The following is a 21,233-nucleotide window of genomic DNA, read 5'->3' as shown; positions in this document are numbered from 1 at the left end:
CAACACGCATGGCTTAATGAGGAAGAATTCTGTTCCACTTCCCCATGGAGAGTAGTTATTCACTTTATCATATTTGACTGATATTTTCAACTTACAATGGGTTCATCGGAGCATAACCCAATCGAAAGTCAAGGAGCACCTGCACCGAAATATGTATGAGCTCAGATTTTCAGAAACGTATCCCATGCCTTATGAGGGAGTTTACTGTACAAGAGGGCCCAGCTTTACGGCGCTTCACTTTACAGCGATTCCCTAATACGGACATTTCAAATTACCCAAAAATTCATTTAGATGGCTCCTGATTTCCTATTATGACGTCTGCAGGCCACCCGTCCACTCTCAGTTTGTTACATCCTCCGTGAGCTCCATGTCTCTCCTGACTATGTCTGGAAACTTTCCAAAGTTTCAAGTATTTTAAAGTTAATGTGTATTTTATATATACAGTGGACCCCCGCATAACTATATTAATCCGTTCCTGAGAGCTCATTGTTATGCGAAATTATCGTTATGCGAATGAATTTTCCCCATAAGAAATAATGGAAATCAAATTAATCCGTGCAAGACACCCAAAAGTATGAAAAAAAAAAATTTTACCACATGAAATATACATTTTCCTACACACAAAGAGAAGGATACATGCACAATAGTAGAGTAGTACATGCACAATATATATTGTGCATGTACTACTCTACTAAATGAAGAATAAATGACACCTTTATTGAAGATGCAGCAATGACTGATAAGACACTGTGTCCTGGGAGTGCCTTTTCCTCCTGAGTACTGTAGGTCCTGTTTGGCATTTTCTTCCAGAACAGGCCTTATCACACTGTGTATGCCACTAGGATTCTTAAATCTCTCAAACCAACCTTTTCTGGCTTTAAATTCACCAATATGAGCACTAGTTCCAGGCATTTTTCCCTGTTCACCTGGGTGTTAATCGACTGGTGTGGGTTGCATCCTGGGAGACAAGATTAAGGACCCCAATGGAAATAAGTTAGACAGTCTTCGATGACACTGACTTTTTTGGGTTATCCTGGGTGGCTAACCCTCTGGGGTTAATTGTTTCTTGGTATTCTCAATAAGCCACACCAACAACGGTGCTACAGCAGCGGCAGCAGCAGCAGCAGCAGCTGACAGTGCTACAGCAGCAGCAGCAGCTGACAGTGCTACAGCAGCAGCTGACAGTGCTACAGCAGCAGCAGATGGTGCTACAACAGCAGCAGAAGGTACTACAGCAGCAGCAGCAGCTGACAGTGGTACAGCAGCAGCAGCAGCAGCAGCTGATGGTGCTACAGCAGCAGCAGCTGACAGTGCAGCAGCAGCAGCTGACAGTGCTACAGCAGCAGCAGCAGCAGCTGACAGTGCTACAGCAGCAGCAGCAGCAGCAGCAGCAGCTGACAGTGCTACAGCAGCAGCTGACAGTGCTACAGCAGCAGCAGATGGTGCTACAACAGCAGAAGAAGGTACTACAGCAGCAGCAGCTGACAGTGCTACAGCAGCAGCTGACAGTGCTACAGCAGCAGCAGATGGTGCTACAACAGCAGCAGAAGGTACTACAGCAGCAGCAGCAGCTGACGGTGGTACAGCAGCAGCAGCTGATGGTGCTACAGCAGCAGCAGCTGACAGTGCAGCAGCAGCAGCAGCTGACAGTGCTACAGCAGCAGCAGCAGCAGCAGCTGACAGTGCTACAGCAGCAGAAGACGGTGCTACAGCAGCAGCAGACGGTACTACAGCAGCAGCAGCAGCAGCTGACAGTGCTACAGCAGCAGCAGCAGCTGACAGTGCAGCAGCAGCAGCAGCTGACAGTACTACAGCAGCAGCTGACAGTGCTACAGCAGCAGCAGATGGTGCTACAGCAGCAGCAGACGGTACTACAGCAGCAGCAGCAGCTGACAGTGCTACAGCAGCAGCAGCATCAGCAGTTGACCATGGTACCACAGTATTTCGATAATATTTCTCACCCTTTTTACCACAGGGTTGGCACTAGAAGCTTTCTTGGGGCCCATGGTCACTTATTTTGCAGATAAAATCACCAAAAACACTGTAATAATACGAAATGTTGTGATTGTATGCTTGGATGTTACCGCGGAGGCTGGCTTGTAAACAATGCCACCGGCGGAACATGTGAGGCTGGCTCAGGCGGCCGCACATTAGACGCGTCTCGGACGAATAGCGTTGAGCGGGTTTTTTAGAGGTATGCGAGGCAAAATCTTAGCGATAAAATGTATCGGTATGCAGATTTAACGTTATGTAATGCCAACGGTATGCGGGGGTCCACTGTACTCTTTTTTTGCGTTGCAATGACATCTAAGTAGGAGCCGCTATGCGAGGTGAGGAAGTAGCTAAGAGTGTCTCACTAGTGTTGAAGATGGAATAATAATAACTGGAGAGCTTTGAATGTCGTATATTATGTTATTATAGACATTTTTCATTAATCCATATGTGATTTTTTTCAAAATTATACAAAAAACATGCTAAATATCATATAAACAAAATACATACAATAACAGTAAAATAAATTAACATAAATGTGAAGTGTGGCAGCCCAGCAGCTTGTAGTAGTGACGACATGAATTTCTTTTTCTCTAATACAACATCAAAAAAACTATGTATAGTATTACTGGTGGGTAGCTGTAGAAAAACAGTCCTTTTGTATGCCTTTACTCATAAGTATCATTTGCTCTAAAAAGGTTGTGCTGCTGTTATGTATTTAGTCTACTGCACCAACGTGAAGACAACTTGTACACAATGTAATGTGTTTGTATTGTGGGGAAAAAAGCTTCACAAACATATGCATAATGCCAGACAAACACATATCAATGGCCAGTGGACACATGTAAAATACAGAGAAATCCGACTGTTAACCCAAAATAATAACATCGTATAGACATTTATGGAGCACCCTCCCTATGGTGTTTAATAATAATAATCTTTGGGAGTGATCATGTCGGAGGATCTCACCTTCAAGGACCATAACATTGTATCAATCGCATCTGCTAGAAAAATGACAGGATGGATAATGAGAACCTTCAAAACTAGGGAGGCCAAGCCCATGATGACACTCTTCAGGTCACTTGTTCTATCTAGGCTGGAATATTGCTGCACACTAACAGCACCTTTCAAGGCAGGTGAAATTGCTGACCTAGAAAATATACAGAGAACCTTCACGGCGAGCATAACGGAGATAAAACACCTCAATTACTGGGAGCGCTTGAGGTTCCTAAAACTGTATTCCCTGGAATGCAGGCGGGAGAGATACATGATTATATACACCTGGAAAATCCTAGAGGGACTAGTACCGAACTTGCACACAAAAATCACTCACTACGAAAGCAAAAGACTTGGCAGACGATGCAACATCCACCCAATGAAAAGCAGGGGTGTCACTAGCATGTTAAGAGACCATACAATAAGTGTCAGGGGCCCGAGACTGTTCAACTGCCTCCCAGCATACATAAGGGGGATTACCAACAGACCCCTGGCTGTCTTCAAGCTGGCACTGGACAAGCACCTAAGTCGGTTCCTGACCAGCCGGGCTGTGGCTCGTACGTTGGTTTGCGTGCAGCCAGCAGCAACAGCCTGGTTGATCAGGCTCTGATCCACCAGGAGGCCTGGTCACAGACCGGGCCGCGGGGGCGTTGACCCCCGGAACTCTCTCCAGGTAAACTCCAGGTATAAGTGCAACTGGGTATTGCTGTGAGCTCTGCATCTCTCTTGGTTCCATCTGGAAACTTCACAAAGTTTCAAGTGTTTCAAAGTTATTATGTCATAAGGCTCTTACTTTAAATTCAATTCAATTCAATTCGAAGTTTATTCTCTATAAGGATTACAATGCTGAGTTAACAGAATTTGGTTATTGTGTGGTTTACATGTAGTAAAATAATAATTACAGAGTGTACCACTAGAACACCTAGCATGGCTAGGCATTTCGGGCAGACTTAAATTAAATCTTAAGTTCAAAATATTACAAAATTATGAGGTAAGTTGGTATTATGGCTAAGTGACTAAATACTAGTTTGTGAGTTTAGCAATGTGAATGCTTTTGTTTTGGCACTATACATAGTTTCAGTATTGGAGTATCACAGGCCAACTTATGACTAGTTAAGATTCATTATTTTGAGATTGAGATTGATATTTCTGTTTATGGTCAAATGGGTGAGTGAGTGTAAGTGTTAACCACCAGGTGGTATTCGTGTAATTAGTTGACAGGGAGTATCAGAGAGATAAGATGTTTTCTGATGGTAGTTTTGAAGGCGATGAATGTGTCTGCAGTTTTAGAATTTTCAGGTAGGGTGTTACAGATTTTAGGGCCTTTGACATACATTGAATTTTTGTAAAGGTTTAGTCGGACACGGGGAATGTCATAGAGATGTTTGTGTCTGGTGTTGTGCCTGTGGGTTCTGTCGCAACTATCAAGAAAGCGTTTTAGGTCAAGGTTAATATTGGAATTTAAGGTCCTGTAGATGTAGATTGCACAGTAGTAAGTATGGATGTATTGAACAGGGAGTAAGTTTAGAACTATGAAGAGTGGGGGGGGGGTGTTGCCAGGGATGGGATTTAGTGATTATTCTTACTGCGGCTTTTTGTTGGGTTATTATTGGCTTTAGGTGTGTTGCTGCAGTTGAACCCCAAGCACAGATAGCATAGGTGAGGTATGGATATATAAGTGAATGGTATAGTGAGAGAAGGGCAGTTTATGGCACGTAGTATCGTATCTTGGAGAGGATCCCAACCGTTTTGGATACTTTTTTGGTTATGTGTTGGATATGGGTGCTGAAGTTCAGGTTGTTGTCGAGGTATAGGCCTAGGAATTTGCCCTCATTATGCCTGGCAATTGGAGTGTTGTCGATCTTAATGTTAATTTGCGCATCTCCTGCTCTGCTACCAAACATAATGTAGTAGGTTTTGTCAGTGTTAAGCGTAAGTTTATTGGCTGTCATCCAAGTCGATATTTTGATCAGCTCCTCATTAACAATGGTGTTGAGGGTGGCAAGATTAGGGTGAGAGATGACATAAGTCGTGTTGTCAGCAAAGAGAATGGGGTTCAGGTGTTGAGATACTCTATGGAGACTGTTGCAGGAAATTAAGTGCTACACCAATGAATACTAAATTTATAAGAAAATGTGATAAACCTTATTGCTGACATGGAAAAGCTTTTACTGGTGTAGACTGAAGATCAAACTAGTCACAACATGCCTTTAAGCTGAGCCATTATCTAGTCTAAGGCCTTAAGTCTCTTCAATTCTATGAAGGCTGAGAGAGGTGAAGAAGCTGCTGAAGATAACTTTGAAGCTAGCAGAGGCTGGTTTTATCCTCTTCTGACTTCCTACAATAAATACTACTCGCCCCCTCACTCTATACCTATGATATACCTTTGAAGAGTTTCAAGAGTTAATCTACTCTCTGAGCCCAGACATGGGCCAGGCTCATCTGGTGCTTGCCTGGTCAACCAGGCTGTTGCTGTTGGAGGCCCACTGCCCCACATATCCATCACAGCCTGGTTGATCTGGCACCTGGTGAAGATACTTGTCCAGTTTCCTCTTGAAGGCTTCTACACTTGTTCCAGCCATGTTTCTGATATCTTCTGGAAAGATGTTGAATAGTCTGGGACCCAGGATATTGATATAGTGTTACCTTATTGTCCTCATTGCACCCCTGCTCCTCACTGGGTTTATTTTACACTTCCTCCCATATCTCTCACTCCAGTATTTTGTTATGGCAGTGTGCAGATTTGGCCAAAAATATTTTAGGGTAATAATGAATGTACTGTATAAACATTTTACTATTTTATTGTTTTTAAGGCCTAATTCTATTGCTAACTTAATTTATGATAGTGTAAACATGTTATCAGGTATTTATATGCATTTAAAACTAAAAAATGGGTGAATTGTTTTACAGCAGTAGCCTGGAACCTAACCCACTGTATAAGCAGTTACTTCCTGTATATAGTTTCCTTACAAATGCAAAAAAACTGCAGAAAGACAAGGGTTTGCTATGTGTGGAAAATACTGTATATATTTTCTAGAAATACAGTAGTTATATGTAAATAGATGGCCATACTGTATTTAATAATATTTATGTCATAGAAAACGAAAAGCCTGTGTCTGTGCAGAAGGACAGTCGCCATTGTTAATTTGAATTGGATACAACATTAGTGTAATGGGAAGGAATTTTCGTGCTCTAGAGGTTAAAATTGGGCTGACACCTCTCAAATAGGAGGCAAAATTGTTGGATGTGCATTCCTGCATAACTTGAGATATCAGGCGACTGGACAAGACAGCTCCAGGAACCTCAGATAAGTCTGTTATGTTATAACTCTGGCCAGTTGTTATTTTCATGTACGTATAGACAGAGGTTTTCTGAGTATGATACACTTTGATTTCCAGTCAAATTGGTGAGTGTTATGATTAAGATATATTCTCCTTCTGTTATATAAATGTGTATTTATATATAATAATTTTTTAATTTAATATACAGTCCACAAATTTATATATTTACCAGCATTCCTGGTGATGTATATTTCATTTATGATTAATAGGCCCAGAGAAACTTGTGGATATGACAGTGGTAGGTATCGAAGGGGGACATTTTTTGTGACCTAGGTGTCCCAAATTCCTACTTGTCTAACTGATAAATAATAATTATCTTTGTTCATTTACTGTTATGTATATAATGATACATTCAGCTAAATGCAATTTTCCATACTATGAATGCACACTATACAGCATTATTCTGCACCACATATTATAAGAAAATACAATCCTCTCCTAAAAGCTTTTGAGTACAGTATTAATGTACAGTTTCCTGAGTAGTATTACTAAATATAATGAAGGTTCAACATACAGTACTCACCTGAGAAGGGTTTAAGAAAGAGTGCAAGATCTTTGATACACTTGACAGCCATGAAGTAGTTACGAGTGTGAGTTGTAGGCACTGGCGGAGGAGGGGGTAGCTCCCCCTCCTCTGCACTCGTCCCAGCCCCCACCAGTGAAAGCAATGCACCATTTACAGGAAGTTGGTCCAGCTCCAATCTCATCACAGTCTGCAAGAGTAATGTCAAAACTGGTACAATTCACAAACACATGATATGAGGTGAAAAGAATACCTACTGAGTTTTATAAAACAAAATCTCTTCTATAGTTGATAACACTAAACCAACATTGTTATACCAAACATAACCAGCTCATTCAACTCTATCCCTGTACTTCCAATCTTCCTCAAACTCCCGTAGAAAATTAATTATTCATCTTGATCCATTATATCTCTACTAAAACTAACTTCTTGTATCCTCACCATCTCTTTCATTTGTTCCATAAACTGAAGACTTCAAGTTAGTTTGAAGCTGCTTAAGAAATCCCACTTATCTGAGGATCACTGAATCAGTTCGAAGTATTAACAAATACTTAAACTTTTATTACTGTTCGTTTAGCCATCTCTCATTTTTGTACATTTAAAAACTCCTACTTAATAACCCATGTCTAGTTCCTACAAAGTCTTGAAGAATTAGCATTAGTCTGTCCAAAATGCACAGCATGTTAATGGCTTTCTTTTATGCCTAACAATCTTTTATTACACGTAAACTACATTACCTGTATACTGTAGAAATGAAATAGTGTAATTTATTATTATCATTATTTTTTTTAACACACTGGCCTTCTCCCGCCATCATTCCCACTATCACTGTCTTGCCAGAGATGCACATATACAATAACAGAAAGAGAAGTGAGGATTCACCTGGTCATAAGGACACTGGTTTCGCTGCAGCTTGGCCAGGCAAGCACGACAGACGGTGTGTCCACATCCCAAACTGATTGGCCCACGCTGACCACTATCGAACTCATGGCAGCAAATGGGACATGACAGGAACTCGGTCCACTGAGGGGCCTGGATCGGCATGCTCCCAGGATCATGCTACAATATCCTAAAACACAAATTTTATTTATGTATGCATATATATACCATATGTGTATAATGTTTGCATGGTTTACAAGTTGCAAAATTAGCACAATTTTAATAAATAAAAATTTATCATTTTAATGGAAATGCAGTATAGTATAAATATTTTTCATATGAACTAATGCAATAAAATCACAGTAAACAGGTGATTTGACAATATACAAAATAACTACTGAGAAAAAATAGTGAATTTCCTAGCACTTGTGATTTCTCATTATCATGGAACTGTTCCTTGATAATGTGAGAGATCACAAAAGCACTTGGAAATTCACTATTTTTTCACAGTGCTTATTTTTCATTATGAATTAATATTTGCACTAAAACCAACAGCAACCATACCTAACTTTACTAAAATTTGTACACTGTAACTAAATAAACAGTATCTAGCTAGTGAACTCAGCTCACACACTGAGGTTCTGAGATCGAATCCCCAGTACGGCTGGAAAACATTAGGGACGTGTTTCCATAAGACACCTGCTCTTCCTGTTCACCCATCAATATAAAATGGGTACCTGGGTGTTAGTCGACTGGTGTGGGTTGCATCCTGGGACAAAACTGACCTAATATGCCCAAAATGCTCAACATAACAAGCGGCTTTCTATATTGCAGAATGTCATTGGCGTCAGCTAGGCCTGTATACCTTGTACATGTACTTGTAGAAATAAAGATATTATTATTATTATTATTATTATTATTATTATTATTATTATTATTATTATGGAGGGCTGGATGGAGTGGGAGAGTGAGAAATGTGAGGGAGGGAATGATGGAGGGCTGGACAGAGTGGGAGGAAGAGAATGATAGAGGGCTGGATGGAATGGGAGAATGAGAAGTGGGAGGGAGGGAATGATGGATTGCTGAATGGAGTGGGTGGGTGAGAAGTGGGGAGGGAGGGAATGATGGAGGGCTGGATGGAGTGGGAGGGATAGAATGTAAAGTAAAAGGACACAAGTGCAACTAATGTGACATTTTTATTGTGGCAACGTTTCACTCTCCAGGAGCTTTGTCAAGCCATTACAAACAGTACATTCAAATTCAAATTCAAAGTTTATTCTCTATAAGGATTACAATGCTGAGTTTACAGAATTTGGTTATTGTGTGGTTTACATGTAGTAAAATAATGATTACAGAGTGTACCACTAGAACACCTAGCATGGCTAGGCATTTCAGGCAGACTTAGTTTAATTCTTAATTTTAAAATATTACAAATTATGAGGTAAGTTGGTATTATGGCTAAGTGACTAAATACTAGTTTGTGAGTTTAGCAATGTGAATGCTTTTGTTTTGGCACAGTACATAGTTTCAGTATTGGAGTATCACAGGATTCATTATTTTAAGATTGAGATTAATATTTCTGTTTATGGTCAAATGGGTGAGTGAGTGTAAGTGTGAACCACCAGGTGGTATTCGTGTAATTAGTTGACGGGGTGTATCAGGGAGATAAGATGTTTTCTAATGGTAGTTTTGAAGGTGATGAATGTGTCTGCAGTTCTAGAGTTCTCGGGAAGGGTGTTCCAGATTTTAGGGCCTTTGACATACATTGAATTTTTGTAAAGGTTTAGTCGGACACGGGGAATGTCGTAGAGATGTTTGTGTCTGGTGTTATGCCTGTGGGTTCTGTCACAACTATCAAGAAAGCATTTTAGGTCAAGGTTGATATTGGAATTTAAGGTCCTGTAGATGTAGATTGCACAGTAGTAAGTGTGGATGTACTGAACAGGGAGTAAGTTTAGATCTATGAAGAGTGGGGGGGTGTGTTGCCAGGGATGGGATTTAGTGATTATTCTTACTGCAGCTTTTTGTTGGGGATATATAGGCTCAGAGTGAGGTGCAATACTAGTGGTGGTGGTAGTAGTAGTACCACTTCAATAAAGGATCTAACCAAGACAAAATCAAAACACCACGAACCAGTCAACACAGGGTTTACACTATACCCTGTGGAGGCTGCGACAGCAAGAAACCAGCGAAACAGCAAGAAACCTCGACACCCGCCTCAGTGAACACATTTATGCATGTAGGAACGACAACTTGAACAACACCGAAATTCCACCAATCATCTCGTGAAATTCAGGGATGCCCAATTAGTGATCAAAGAAACTAATTTCTGCAGATGCAAGTGCCTTGAATCATCACTAATTGCTGTTTCTAATACGATTAAACAAAACAAAGGCAGCTTCACCATCTCTTAAGTCTTAGCAAGAATCCTCCTGAAAACAGTAAACCCTGCCATCACACAGTCTCTCCTACTACACAAGCACATTACAGAGAATGAACATTGAAACACACCTTCTTTATCCAGCCTCCTATAGAAATATTTGTCTAACCTAACTTTATGTTATCCAAGTAACAGCTTTTATATCCTTTTACTCATGTGCGAGTTAATTGTTCTACCGTATTGTATTACTACTGCTACTACTACAACTTATGTCACTACTACTACTACTACTACCACTAGTATTGCACCTCACTCTGAGCCTATATATCCCCTCTGTGCCCATGTACTGTTTGTAACGGCTTGACAAAGCTCCTGGAGAGTGAAACGTTGCCACAATAAAAATGTCACATAAGTTGCACTTGTGTCCTTTTACTTTACATATAGTTGGTAATTCTACCAACATTATTACGAGGGATAGAACGATGGAGGGCTGAATGGAGTGGGAGGATGAGAAGTGGGAGGGAGGGAATGATGGAGGGCTGGATGGTGTGGGAGGGTGAGAAGTGGGAGGGAATGAGTGAAGGAGGTACAGAAGTGGCAGGAGCGTGGGACATGAGATGTCAGGAAAGTAACAAGAACAGTAGAAACATAGAGGAGAGGAGAGGAGTGATGGAGGAAGCATAGAGGGAGGAGAATGATGGAGTAAGTAGGAGGAAAGGGAGAGAATAAATTATTATTATAATCAAGGGGAAGCGCTAAACCCGTAGGATTATACAGCGCCTGTGGGGGGGGGATGTGGAAGGTATTCAGGCTTAATTCTGGAAGGGAGAGAATAAAGCCCAGGTATGGAGGTGGTGTTTTGCCTCCCTGACAATACCCATGTTAGCTATCATGCCAGCCAGCCAGTCACCACACCAGCTGCAGTGCCACCTGCAGTGCCAACCACTGTGCCACCTGCAGTGCCACCTGCCCGGGTAACCTCTCATCATTACGCCGATCAACTGTGAAATTCTTTAACTTGCCGAATGTGATAGTTGCAAAACGTTGGTGTTAAACAGCTTTATGAGCTAGCTTTAAGATTGATGTAAGGTGAAGATGGCTCGGTAAAGCCGCCATGGGGCCGCCCACAGCCCTAACATTGTAAAATAACGACGCTACTTACGATAATTGTAGCAATTATTTGTTCGGGTAATGTCACAAATTTCTCCATGGAGCCATATTGAATCTATCATGGAGAAATATACCTGGAGCAACACTTCCTTGTTTTTCCTTATTAGCTTCTTTATTACTTCTCAGGCACACTGCAACTATTCATCTTAGCAGATGTATGGTGAAACATCGTCAAATATGCCTCTACGGCGAGAGATTAACCATTATTAACTTTTTTCCTCCATTCCTGGTCATCAGGGGTTATAGTTATAAAGTCTGGTAAACAACACAAAGTTGCTTCTCATAACTGCTTTAATTATTCCAATACTTCGAATTTTAACAATTCACATAAATGTTTGTGTGTATTTAAAGGGAATGATTCGTGCGACAAACTAACTTTAAGAAAGTGACAGAACAATATCTACCAAAAACTTAAGTTTGTATTTATGATCCTTAAGTTATCAACTAACATTGAATGATAAAATAAATGTGTACTTACCTTTACGTGATTGCAGGGGTCGAATCACAGCCCCTGGCTCCACCTCTCCGCTAGTCGCTACTAGGTCCACTTTCCTGGCTCCAAGAGCATAATCGTACCTCTTCTTAAAGCTATGTAGAGATCCTGCCTCCATTACATCACTCCGGATTGGTCCACTTTCTGACAACTCTGGCTGAATTATTATTATTATAATCAAAAAGAAGCGCTAAGCCACAAGGGCTATACAGCGCAACTCTGGCTGAAGAAATACTTCCTAACGACCCTATGACTCATCTGAATTTTTTTGACTTCACTTGTCTACCCTTGTTCCTGGAGTTTACCTGGAGAGAGTTCTGGGGGTCAACGCCCCCGCGGCCCGGTCTGTGACCAGGCCTCCTGGTGGATCAGAGCCTGATCAACCAGGCTGTTGCTGCTGGCTGCACGCAAACCAACGTACGAGCCACAGCCCGGCTGGTCAGGTACCAACTTTAGGTGCTTGTCCAGTGCCTGCTTGAAGACAGCCAGGGGTCTATTGGTAATCCCTCTTATGTATGCTGGGAGGCAGTTGAACAGTCTCAGGCCCCTGACACTTATTGTATGGTCTCTTAACGTGCTAGTGACACCCCTGCTTTTCATTGGGGGGATGTTGCATCGTCTGCCGAGTCTTTTGCTTTCGTAGTGAGTGATTTTCGTGTGCAAGTTCGGTACTAGTCCCTCTAGGATTTTCCAGGTGTATATAATCATGTATCTCTCCCTCCTGCGTTCCAGGGAATACAGGTTTAGGAACCTCAAGCGCTCCCAGTAATTGAGGTGTTTTATCTCCGTTATGTGCGCCGTGAAGGTTCTCTGTACATTTTCTAGGTCAGCAATTTCACCTGCCTTGAAAGGTGCTGTTAGTGTGCAGCAATATTCCAGCCTAGATAGAACAAGCGACCTGAAGAGTGTCATCATGGGCTTGGCCTCCCTAGTTTTGAAGGTTCTCATTATCCATCCTGTCATTTTTCTAACATGCGATTGATACAATGTTATGGTCCTTGGAGGTGAAATCCTCCGACATGATCACTACCAGGTCTTTGACGTTTGTGTTTCGCTCTATTTTGTGGCCAGAATTTGTTTTGTACTCTGATGAAGATTTAATTTCCTCGTGTTTACCATATCGGAGTAATCGAAATTTCTCATCGTTGAACTTCATATTGTTTTCTGCAGCCCACTGAAAGATTTGGTTGATGTCCGCCTGGAGCCTTGCAGTGTCTGCAATAGAAGACACTGTCATGCAGATTCGGGTGTCATCTGCAAAGGAAGACACGGTGCTGTGGCTGACATCCTTGTCTATGTCGGATATGAGGATGAGGAACAAGATGGGAGCGAGTACTGTGCCTTGTGGAACAGAGCTTTTCACCGTAGTTGCCTCGGACTTTACTCTGTTGACGACTACTCTCTGTGTTCTGTTAGTGAGGAAATTATAGATCCATCGACCGACTTTTCCTGTTATTCCTTTAGCACGCATTTTGTGCGCTATTACGCCATGGTCACACTTGTTGAAGGCTTTTGCAAAATCTGTATATATTACATCTACATTCTTTTTGTCTTCTAGTGCATCTAGGACCTTGTCATAGTGATCCAATAGTTGAGACAGACAGGAGCGACCTGTTCTAAACCCATGTTGCCCTGGGTTGTGTAACTGATGGGTTTCTAGATGGGTGGTGATCTTGCTTCTTAGGACCCTTTCAAAGATTTTTATGATATGGGATGTTAGTGCTATCAGTCTGTAGTTCTTTGCTGTTGCTTTACTGCCCCCTTTGTGGAGTGGGGCTATGTCTGTTGTTTTTAGTAACTGTGGGACGACCCCCGTGTCCATGCTCCCTCTCCATAGGATGGAAAAGGCTCGTGATAGGGGCTTCTTGCAGTTCTTGATGAACACGGAGTTCCATGAGTCTGGCCCTGGGGCAGAGTGCATGGGCATGTCATTTATCGCCTGTTCGAAGTCATGAGGCGTCAGGGTAACATCGGATAGGCTTGTGTTAACCAAATTCTGTGGCTCTCTCATAAAAAATTAATTTTGATCTTCGACTCTCAGTCTAGTTAGCGGCTTGCTAAAAACTGAGTCATATTGGGACTTGAGTAGCTCACTCATTTCCTTGCTGTCATCTGTGTAGGACCCATCTTGTTTAAGTAGGGGCCCAATACTGGAGGTTGTTCTTGACTTTGATTTGGCATAGGAGAAGAAATACTTTGGGTTTCTTTTGATTTCATTTATGGCTTTTAGTTCTTCCTGCAATTCCTGACTCCTATAAGATTCCTTTAGCTTAAGTTCGATGCTTGCTATTTCTCTGACCAGTGTCTCCCTACGCATTTCAGATATATTGACCTCTTTTAGCCGCTCTGTTATTCTTTTCCGTCGCCTGTAAAGGGAGCGCCTGTCTCTTTCTATTTTACATCTACTCCTCCTTTTTCTTAGAGGAATAAGCCTTGTGCATACATCGAGTGCCACCAAGTTAATCTGTTCTAGGCATAAGTTGGGGTCTGTGTTGCTTAGTATATCTTCCCAGCTTATATCGGTTAGGATTTGGTTTACTTGGTCCCACTTTATGTTTTTGTTATTGAAGTTGAATTTGGTGAATGCTCCCTCATGACTAATCTCATTATGTCGGTCTGGGGCTCTACGCATACATGTCTGAACCTCAATTATGTTGTGATCTGAGTACATGTATATTGTTTTTGATATGGTGACATTTCTTATTAGATCATCATTGTTAGTGAAGATGAGGTCTAGTGTATTCTCCAGTCTAGTAGGCTCTATTATTTGCTGGTTTAAATTGAATTTTGTGCAGAGATTTAAAAGCTCGTGTGAGTGTGAGTTTTCATCAGAGCTGCCTCCTGGTGTTATTACTGCAACAATATTATTTGCTATATTCCTCCATTTTAGGTGTTCCTGTGTCCCTTCTGAAACATTCTAGCTTTGTTCACCTTGTCAATGCCTCTCAGTATTTATTATAATAAAAAAAGAAGTGCTAAACCTACAAGGGTCATACAGCACCGCTGTGGAGGGAAGGATGCAGGTGTATTGGGTAGCAAGAGGAAGAGGGATGATTAGGCCGTGGATTCCTCTCAGTATTTTATAGTGTTTTCATGTCCCCCTCTATCCCTCCTGTCCTCAAGTGTTGTCAGGTTGAGTTCCCTTAACCCCTTAATTCCGGGACTAGTTTTATTGCAAACCTCTGCACTTTCTCCAATTTTCTGATGTGCTTGACGAAGTGTGGGTGCCATACTGGTGCTGCATACTCCATATATGGGCTTGATGTACACGATGTACAGTGTCATGAGTGACTCCTTACTTAGATGTCAAAAAGATGTTCTTAGATTTGCTAGATGCACATTTGCTTGGTGTGATACTCACCCCAAGGTCCTTCTTGAGTGAGATTTGCAGCCTTTGACCCCCCAGAGCATGTACTCCATCTGTGGTCTGTGTCCTTCCCCAAGCTTCATAACTTTGTACTTGGTGGGGTTAAGCTACAGGAGCCATTTGTCAGACTAGGGCTACAGCCTATCCAAATCAATTTGTAGCCTTTCCTGTCCTTTTCCACTTGTATTCCCTTCATTAGTTTCACATCTGCAATAGGGATACCTGACTCTATCCTGTCTATCATGTCATTCACATATACAAGAAACAGCATCGGCCCTAGAACTGATCCTTGTGGAACCCCACTCATCACGTGTACTCATTCCACACCCTTGTCATGGACCATCACTAATTATTTCCAGCCTGTCAGGTATGCATTGGTCCATTGTAGTGCTTTTCCTGTTATTCCTGCCTGTTCCTCCAGCTTTTGTACAAGTCTTGTGCAGTACTGTGTCAAAAGCCTTACAGTCCAAGAAAATGCAATCTACCCATCCCTCCCTCTTTCTCCTGTTTTCTTTTACCTTGTCATAGAACTCCAGTAGGTTTGTGACACAGGATTTTCCATCCCTGAAGCCATGCTGGTTGTCATGAACGAACCCACTCCTTTCTAGGTACTCTACTACTCTTCTCCATAACTTTACATACTATACATGTCAGTGACACTGGTCTGTTGTTTAATAAGAACATAAGAAAGAAGGAACACTGCAGCAGGCCTACTGACCCATACGAAGCAAGTCCATGTGTCCCCCCCCCGGATTAGTCTAATGACCCACCTAGTCAGGTCACTTCCACTTAAGGAAGGAGCAAGGCATCAGACCTAGTAGCACAAGCTAGTCAAGTCCAACTCACACCCACTCATGTATTTATCTAACCTATTTTTAAAACTACAGTAGGTAAAATGAAAGGGGGTAAGGCAGCCGGGATTGATGGGATAAAGATAGAAATGTTAAAAGCAGGTGGGGATATAGTTTTGGAGTGGTTGGTGCAATTATTTAATAAATGTATGGAAGAGGGTAAGGTACCTAGGGATTGGCAGAGAGCATGCATAGTTCCTTTGTATAAAGGCAACGGGGACAAAAGAGAGTGCAAAAATTATAGGGGGATAAGTCTGTTGAGTATACCTGGTAAAGTGTATGGTAGAGTTATTATTGAAAGAATTAAAAGTAAGACTGAGAATAGGATAGCAGATGAACAAGGAGGCTTTAGGAAAGGTAGGGGGTGTGTGGACCAGGTGTTTACAGTGAAACATATAAGTGAACAGTATTTAGATAAGGCTAAAGAGATCTTTGTGGCATTTATGGATTTGGAAAAGGCGTATGACAGGGTGGATAGGGAAGCAATGTGGCAGATGTTGCAGGTGTATGGTGTAGGAGGTAGGTTACTGAAAGCAGTGAAGAGTTTTTACGAGGATAGTGAGGCTCAAGTTAGAGTACATAGGAAAGAGGGAAATTATTTCCCAGTAAAAGTAGGCCTTAGACAAGGATGTGTGATGTCACCGTGGTTGTTTAATATATTTATAGATGGGGTTGTAAGAGAAGTAAATGCGAGGGTCTTGACAAGAGGCGTGGAGTTAAAAGATAAAGAATCACACATAAGGTGGGAGTTGTCACAGTTGCTCTTTGCTGATGACACTGTGCTCTTGAGAGATTCTGAAGAGAAGTTGCAGAGATTGGTGGATGAATTTGGTAGGGTGTGCAAAAGAAGAAAATTAAAAGTGAATACAGGAAAGAGTAAGGTTATGAGGATAACAAAAATATTAGGTGATGAAAGATTGGATATTAGATTGGAGGGAGAGAGTATGGAGGAGGTGAATGTATTCAGATATTTGGGAGTGGACGTGTCAGCGGATGGGTCTATGAAGGATGAGGTGAATCATAGAATTGATGAGGGGAAAAGGGTGAGTGGTGCACTTAGGAGTCTGTGGAGACAAAGAACTTTGTCCTTGGAGGCAAAGAGGGGAATGTATGAGAGTATAGTTTTACCAACACTCTTATATGGGTGTGAAGCATGGGTGATGAATGTTGGAGCGAGGAGAAGGCTGGAGGCAGTGGAGATGTCATGTCTGAGGGCAATGTGTGGTGTGAATATAATGCAGAGAATTTGTAGTTTGGAAGTTAGGAGGAGGTGCGGGATTACCAAAACTGTTGTCCAGAGGGCTGAGGAAGGGTTGTTGAGGTCGTTCGGACATGTAGAGAGAATGGAGCGAAACAGAATGACTTCAAGAGTGTATCAGTCTGTAGTGGAAGGAAGGCGGGGTAGGGGTCGGCCTAGGAAAGGTTGGAGGGAGGGGGTAAAGGAGGTTTTGTGTGTGAGGGGCTTGGACTTCCAGCAGGCGTGCGTGAGCGTGTTTGATAGGAGTGAATGGAGACGAATGGTTTTTAATACTTGACGTGCTGTTGGAGTGTGAGCAAAGTAACATTTATGAAGGGGTTCAGGGAAACCGGCAGGCCAGACTTGAGTCCTGGAGATGGGAAGTACAGTGCCTGCACTCTGAAGGAGGGGTGTTAATGTTGCAGTTTAAAAACTGTAGTGTAAAGTACCCTTCTGGCAAGACAGTGATGGAGTGAATGATGGTGAAAGTTTTTCTTTTTCAGGCCACCCTGCCTTGGTGGGAATCGGCCAGTGTGATAATAAAAAATAAATAACAATGTTTTAGCCTCTATAACTGTACTCGGGAGTTTGTTCCACTGACCCACAACTCTATTACCAAACCAGTGATTTCCTATATCCTTCCTGAATCTGAATTTTTCCAACTTGAAACCATTGCTGTGAGTCCTGTCACGGTTGGAAATTTTCAGCACGCTATTTACATCCCCTTTATTTATTCCCATTTTCCATTTATACACCTCAATCATATCCCCCCTAATTCTACGCCTTTCGAGAGAGTGCAGATTAAGGGCCCTCAGTCTACCCTCATAGGGAAGATTTCTGATACATGGGCTAGTGGAAAACACGGTGCTTCTGCTCCCTCTCTCAGGACCCATGGAGATATACGATCTGGTCTTACAGCCTTTGAGATACCTAGCTTGCATAGCAGCAGCTTCATTAGTGCACTCTACCACTTCAGTTTGCTGGTAGCATTTGTTTCCTCTGAAAAAAAACTAAATCTCATGCTGAGCCCTTCAGACTTCCTGGTCATTCCTTTAGATCCCCTCCTTCCTTCTTCAGCCTAATTACCTTATTCCTGATTGTCTTCCTTCTGATGTAACTATCTAACAACTCTGGGTCAGATTTAGCTTTCAGTGCTACCTCATTCTCAAATTGCCATCTTCGTTTCTAGCTCTTCAGCTCAGCTTTGCCTTCTATACTTCTTCCATATTCTAGCACATTTGGCTTTGGCCTCTACACCTCAAGGTAAACCATGGGATCACTCTGGTCTTTCCCTTGTTTCTACTGCTCCTGGGTACAAACTTCTCCTCTGTCTCCCTGCACTTTCTGGCCACATACTCCATCATCTCATTCACTACCTTTTCCTTTAGTTTTCTTTCCCACTACACTTCATATAGGAATTGCCTCATGCCTATGTAGTCCTTTCTGTTGAAGTCTGGCCTCTTACCTCCTTCCCACGCTGCTTCACTCTCCACTGTTCATTCCATAAGGTATTCAAAACTCAGATTCTATTAAGTCATGCCTACAACTATGTATGTCACCATTACTACTATTTCATCACTCAACTATTTAAGTCTCCTGGCGAGGGAAACATCTCACAAACAGATACCCATGTACTGGACTTGTGTCCTATCCATCATGTAATATTGTATTTTTGTTCTAAATAAAGGTATACAAGTTTTATGAGGAAAATGGATATCAAACACATACATACATATAGTATATAGAATAATGTTTTATTAAATTGTATAAGAAAATAAAACTTACAAATGTAATAAATCTGTCATTGTAATTTTAAATTTTTTTGATGAAAGTGGCAAATGCAATAATAAAAAAAGAGAAAATTAAACCAAGACATACTTTTGAATACCTAATTTGAGAACTGTACAAACAATTTCTGGTAAAAAAAAATCATAACCTAACATACAACTAACAAAGTGTTTATTATATCAGAATGTTAAACTCTAACTACAAAAAAATATATTTCCTTATTTATACAGCTCATTTAGTCTCACAGAGTATTCCAGTATATTGTACATCACAATACTTCTCAAAGGTTTATGGTATTCTCTAAATCATTGCCACTACCCGGTCACAATAATATTTTTATGCTCTGTGATTAACAAGCTGCTTAGAGTTATTTTGTTTGTGTAATACATATATATGTAATTTATATTTTTTTTCTTCAAACCGACCATATCCCAATGAGGCAGGGTGACACGAGAAAGGATTACTAACTCCTTGCTCCCAACATTTTAGTCGCCTCTTATGACACACATGGCTTACGGACGAAGAATTCTGTTCAACTTCTCCATTGAGATAAGAGGAAATAAAGAAGAACAAGAACTATTAAAAAAAATAGAAGAAAATCTAGATGGGTATGTATATATATGTGTGTACATGCATGTGTAGTGTGGCCTAAATGTAAGTAGAAGTAGCAAGATATACCTGTTATCCTGCATGTTTATGAGACAGAAAAAAGACACCAGCACACCTACCTGCCTAGGTAGTAGGTTGGTAGACAGCAACCACTCAGGGAGGTACTACCGTCCTGCCCAGTGAGCGTGAAATGGAAACCTGTAACTGTTTTACATGATGGTAGGATTGCTGGTGTCTTTTTTCTGTCTCATAAACATGCAGAATAACAGGTATATATTGCCACTTCTACTTACACTTAGGTCACACTACACATGCATGTACACGCATATACATTTAAACGACCATCTGGGTTTTCTTAATAATTTTTGTTCTTATTTCCTCTCATCTCCATGGGGAAGTGGAAAAGAATTCTTCCTCCATAAGTCATGCATATCAGGTAAGAGGCAACTAAAATGCCAGGAGCAAGGGGCTAGTAACCTCTTCTCCTGTATAAATTACTAAATTTTAAAGAGAAATTTTCATTTTGCTTTTTAGGTCACCCTCCCACGGTGGGATATGGCCAGTTTGTGGGGATATACAAGTGTACTTACAGTGTGGGGATATACAGGTGTACTTACATACACCTGTATATCCCCACACCCACACACAGACCTCCACTCTCCACACATATACATACTTTTGCTGGAATTCTATGATAAAAAAAAGAGAGATAGATAGGGGGGGGGCCTCAGTGAACTGCATATTCATGGACTGCAAGAAGGCATCTGATACTCCACTAAAAAGAAAAAAAACTAGGGAAAGACTTGAAGTAGAGGCAGGAATAACAGGAACTGTATTCTGTGGGATTAAAGAGCATCTTAGGAGCAGGAAACAGAGTGATTGTCTGAGAAGTGATGTCAGAATGGGGACAAGTAACAAGTATGGTTCCATAAGGATTGGTATTAGGACCAGTACTGTTTCAGGTATATGTGAATGACATACTAAATGGGATTCAGTCAGGTTGATCCCTGTTTGCTGATGATGTAAAACTAATGAGAATAAAATAAAGACAAGGAAAGACTTCAAATGCATCTGGACAACTGAAAGATTGGTGTACCTAAATTCAAACCCCAGCAAATGCAAGGTAATGAAGATTGGGAAGATGCAAGATAACTGGAAATGGAATATAGACTAGGTATATAGAGGCTGCAGACCTTACTCAGAGAGAATGACCTAGGGAGTGAGAATAATGCCAGGCATACTGCCTGGCAAAAGTAAAAGTAGCCTTCAGGAATCTCAACAGTCATTTGAGACCCTTTATGAACATATATCAGGCTCATGTTGGAGTATGCAACACAAGCATGGAACCCATACCTTATGTTAAAAACTTGGAGAAAGTGTGGAGGTATGTAACGAGGTTAGTTCCAGAGCTAAGAGGGCTAACAGAAGTGAACCTGGCAACACTGAGGGGCAGAAGAACCAGGGAATACCTAATAACACTATACAAAATGCTCAGAGGAGTTGACAGTGTAGACAGGGAAAGTCTGATAAAGAAACAGGGAACAAGTACTTGGGGGCACAATGAAAAGTTAAAGACACAGCTAAGTCACAGGGATACCTGGAATATA

The 21,233-nt window shown here is 41.4% G+C and overlaps 1 protein-coding gene across 4 annotated transcripts in view; it reads right to left on the bottom strand.

Moving 5' to 3' along the window:
* LOC128702962 (roquin-1) overlaps positions 1 to 11,397 on the bottom strand; it is a 73,834-nt gene extending 62,437 nt beyond the window's left edge. For all 4 annotated transcript variants that reach the window (XM_053797455.2, XM_053797456.2, XM_070103596.1 and 1 more), the window contains exons 1-3: positions 11,274 to 11,397; positions 7,735 to 7,921; positions 6,853 to 7,042 (exon numbers count right to left, since the gene is read on the bottom strand). In XM_053797455.2, the coding sequence (XP_053653430.1) occupies positions 6,853 to 7,042; positions 7,735 to 7,896 (352 nt within the window). In that variant the 5' untranslated portion in view covers positions 7,897 to 7,921; positions 11,274 to 11,397. The remainder of the gene's footprint in view (positions 1 to 6,852; positions 7,043 to 7,734; positions 7,922 to 11,273) is intronic.
* Positions 11,398 to 21,233: the final 9,836 nt, after the last annotated feature.

Source organism: Cherax quadricarinatus, chromosome 86, assembly GCF_038502225.1.
Source record: "Cherax quadricarinatus isolate ZL_2023a chromosome 86, ASM3850222v1, whole genome shotgun sequence".
In the NCBI taxonomy this organism is placed as follows: Eukaryota; Metazoa; Arthropoda; class Malacostraca; order Decapoda; family Parastacidae; genus Cherax; species Cherax quadricarinatus.
The sequence above is the reverse complement of the archived record's forward strand: the minus strand, read 5'-3'. Positions and strand labels throughout refer to the sequence as shown.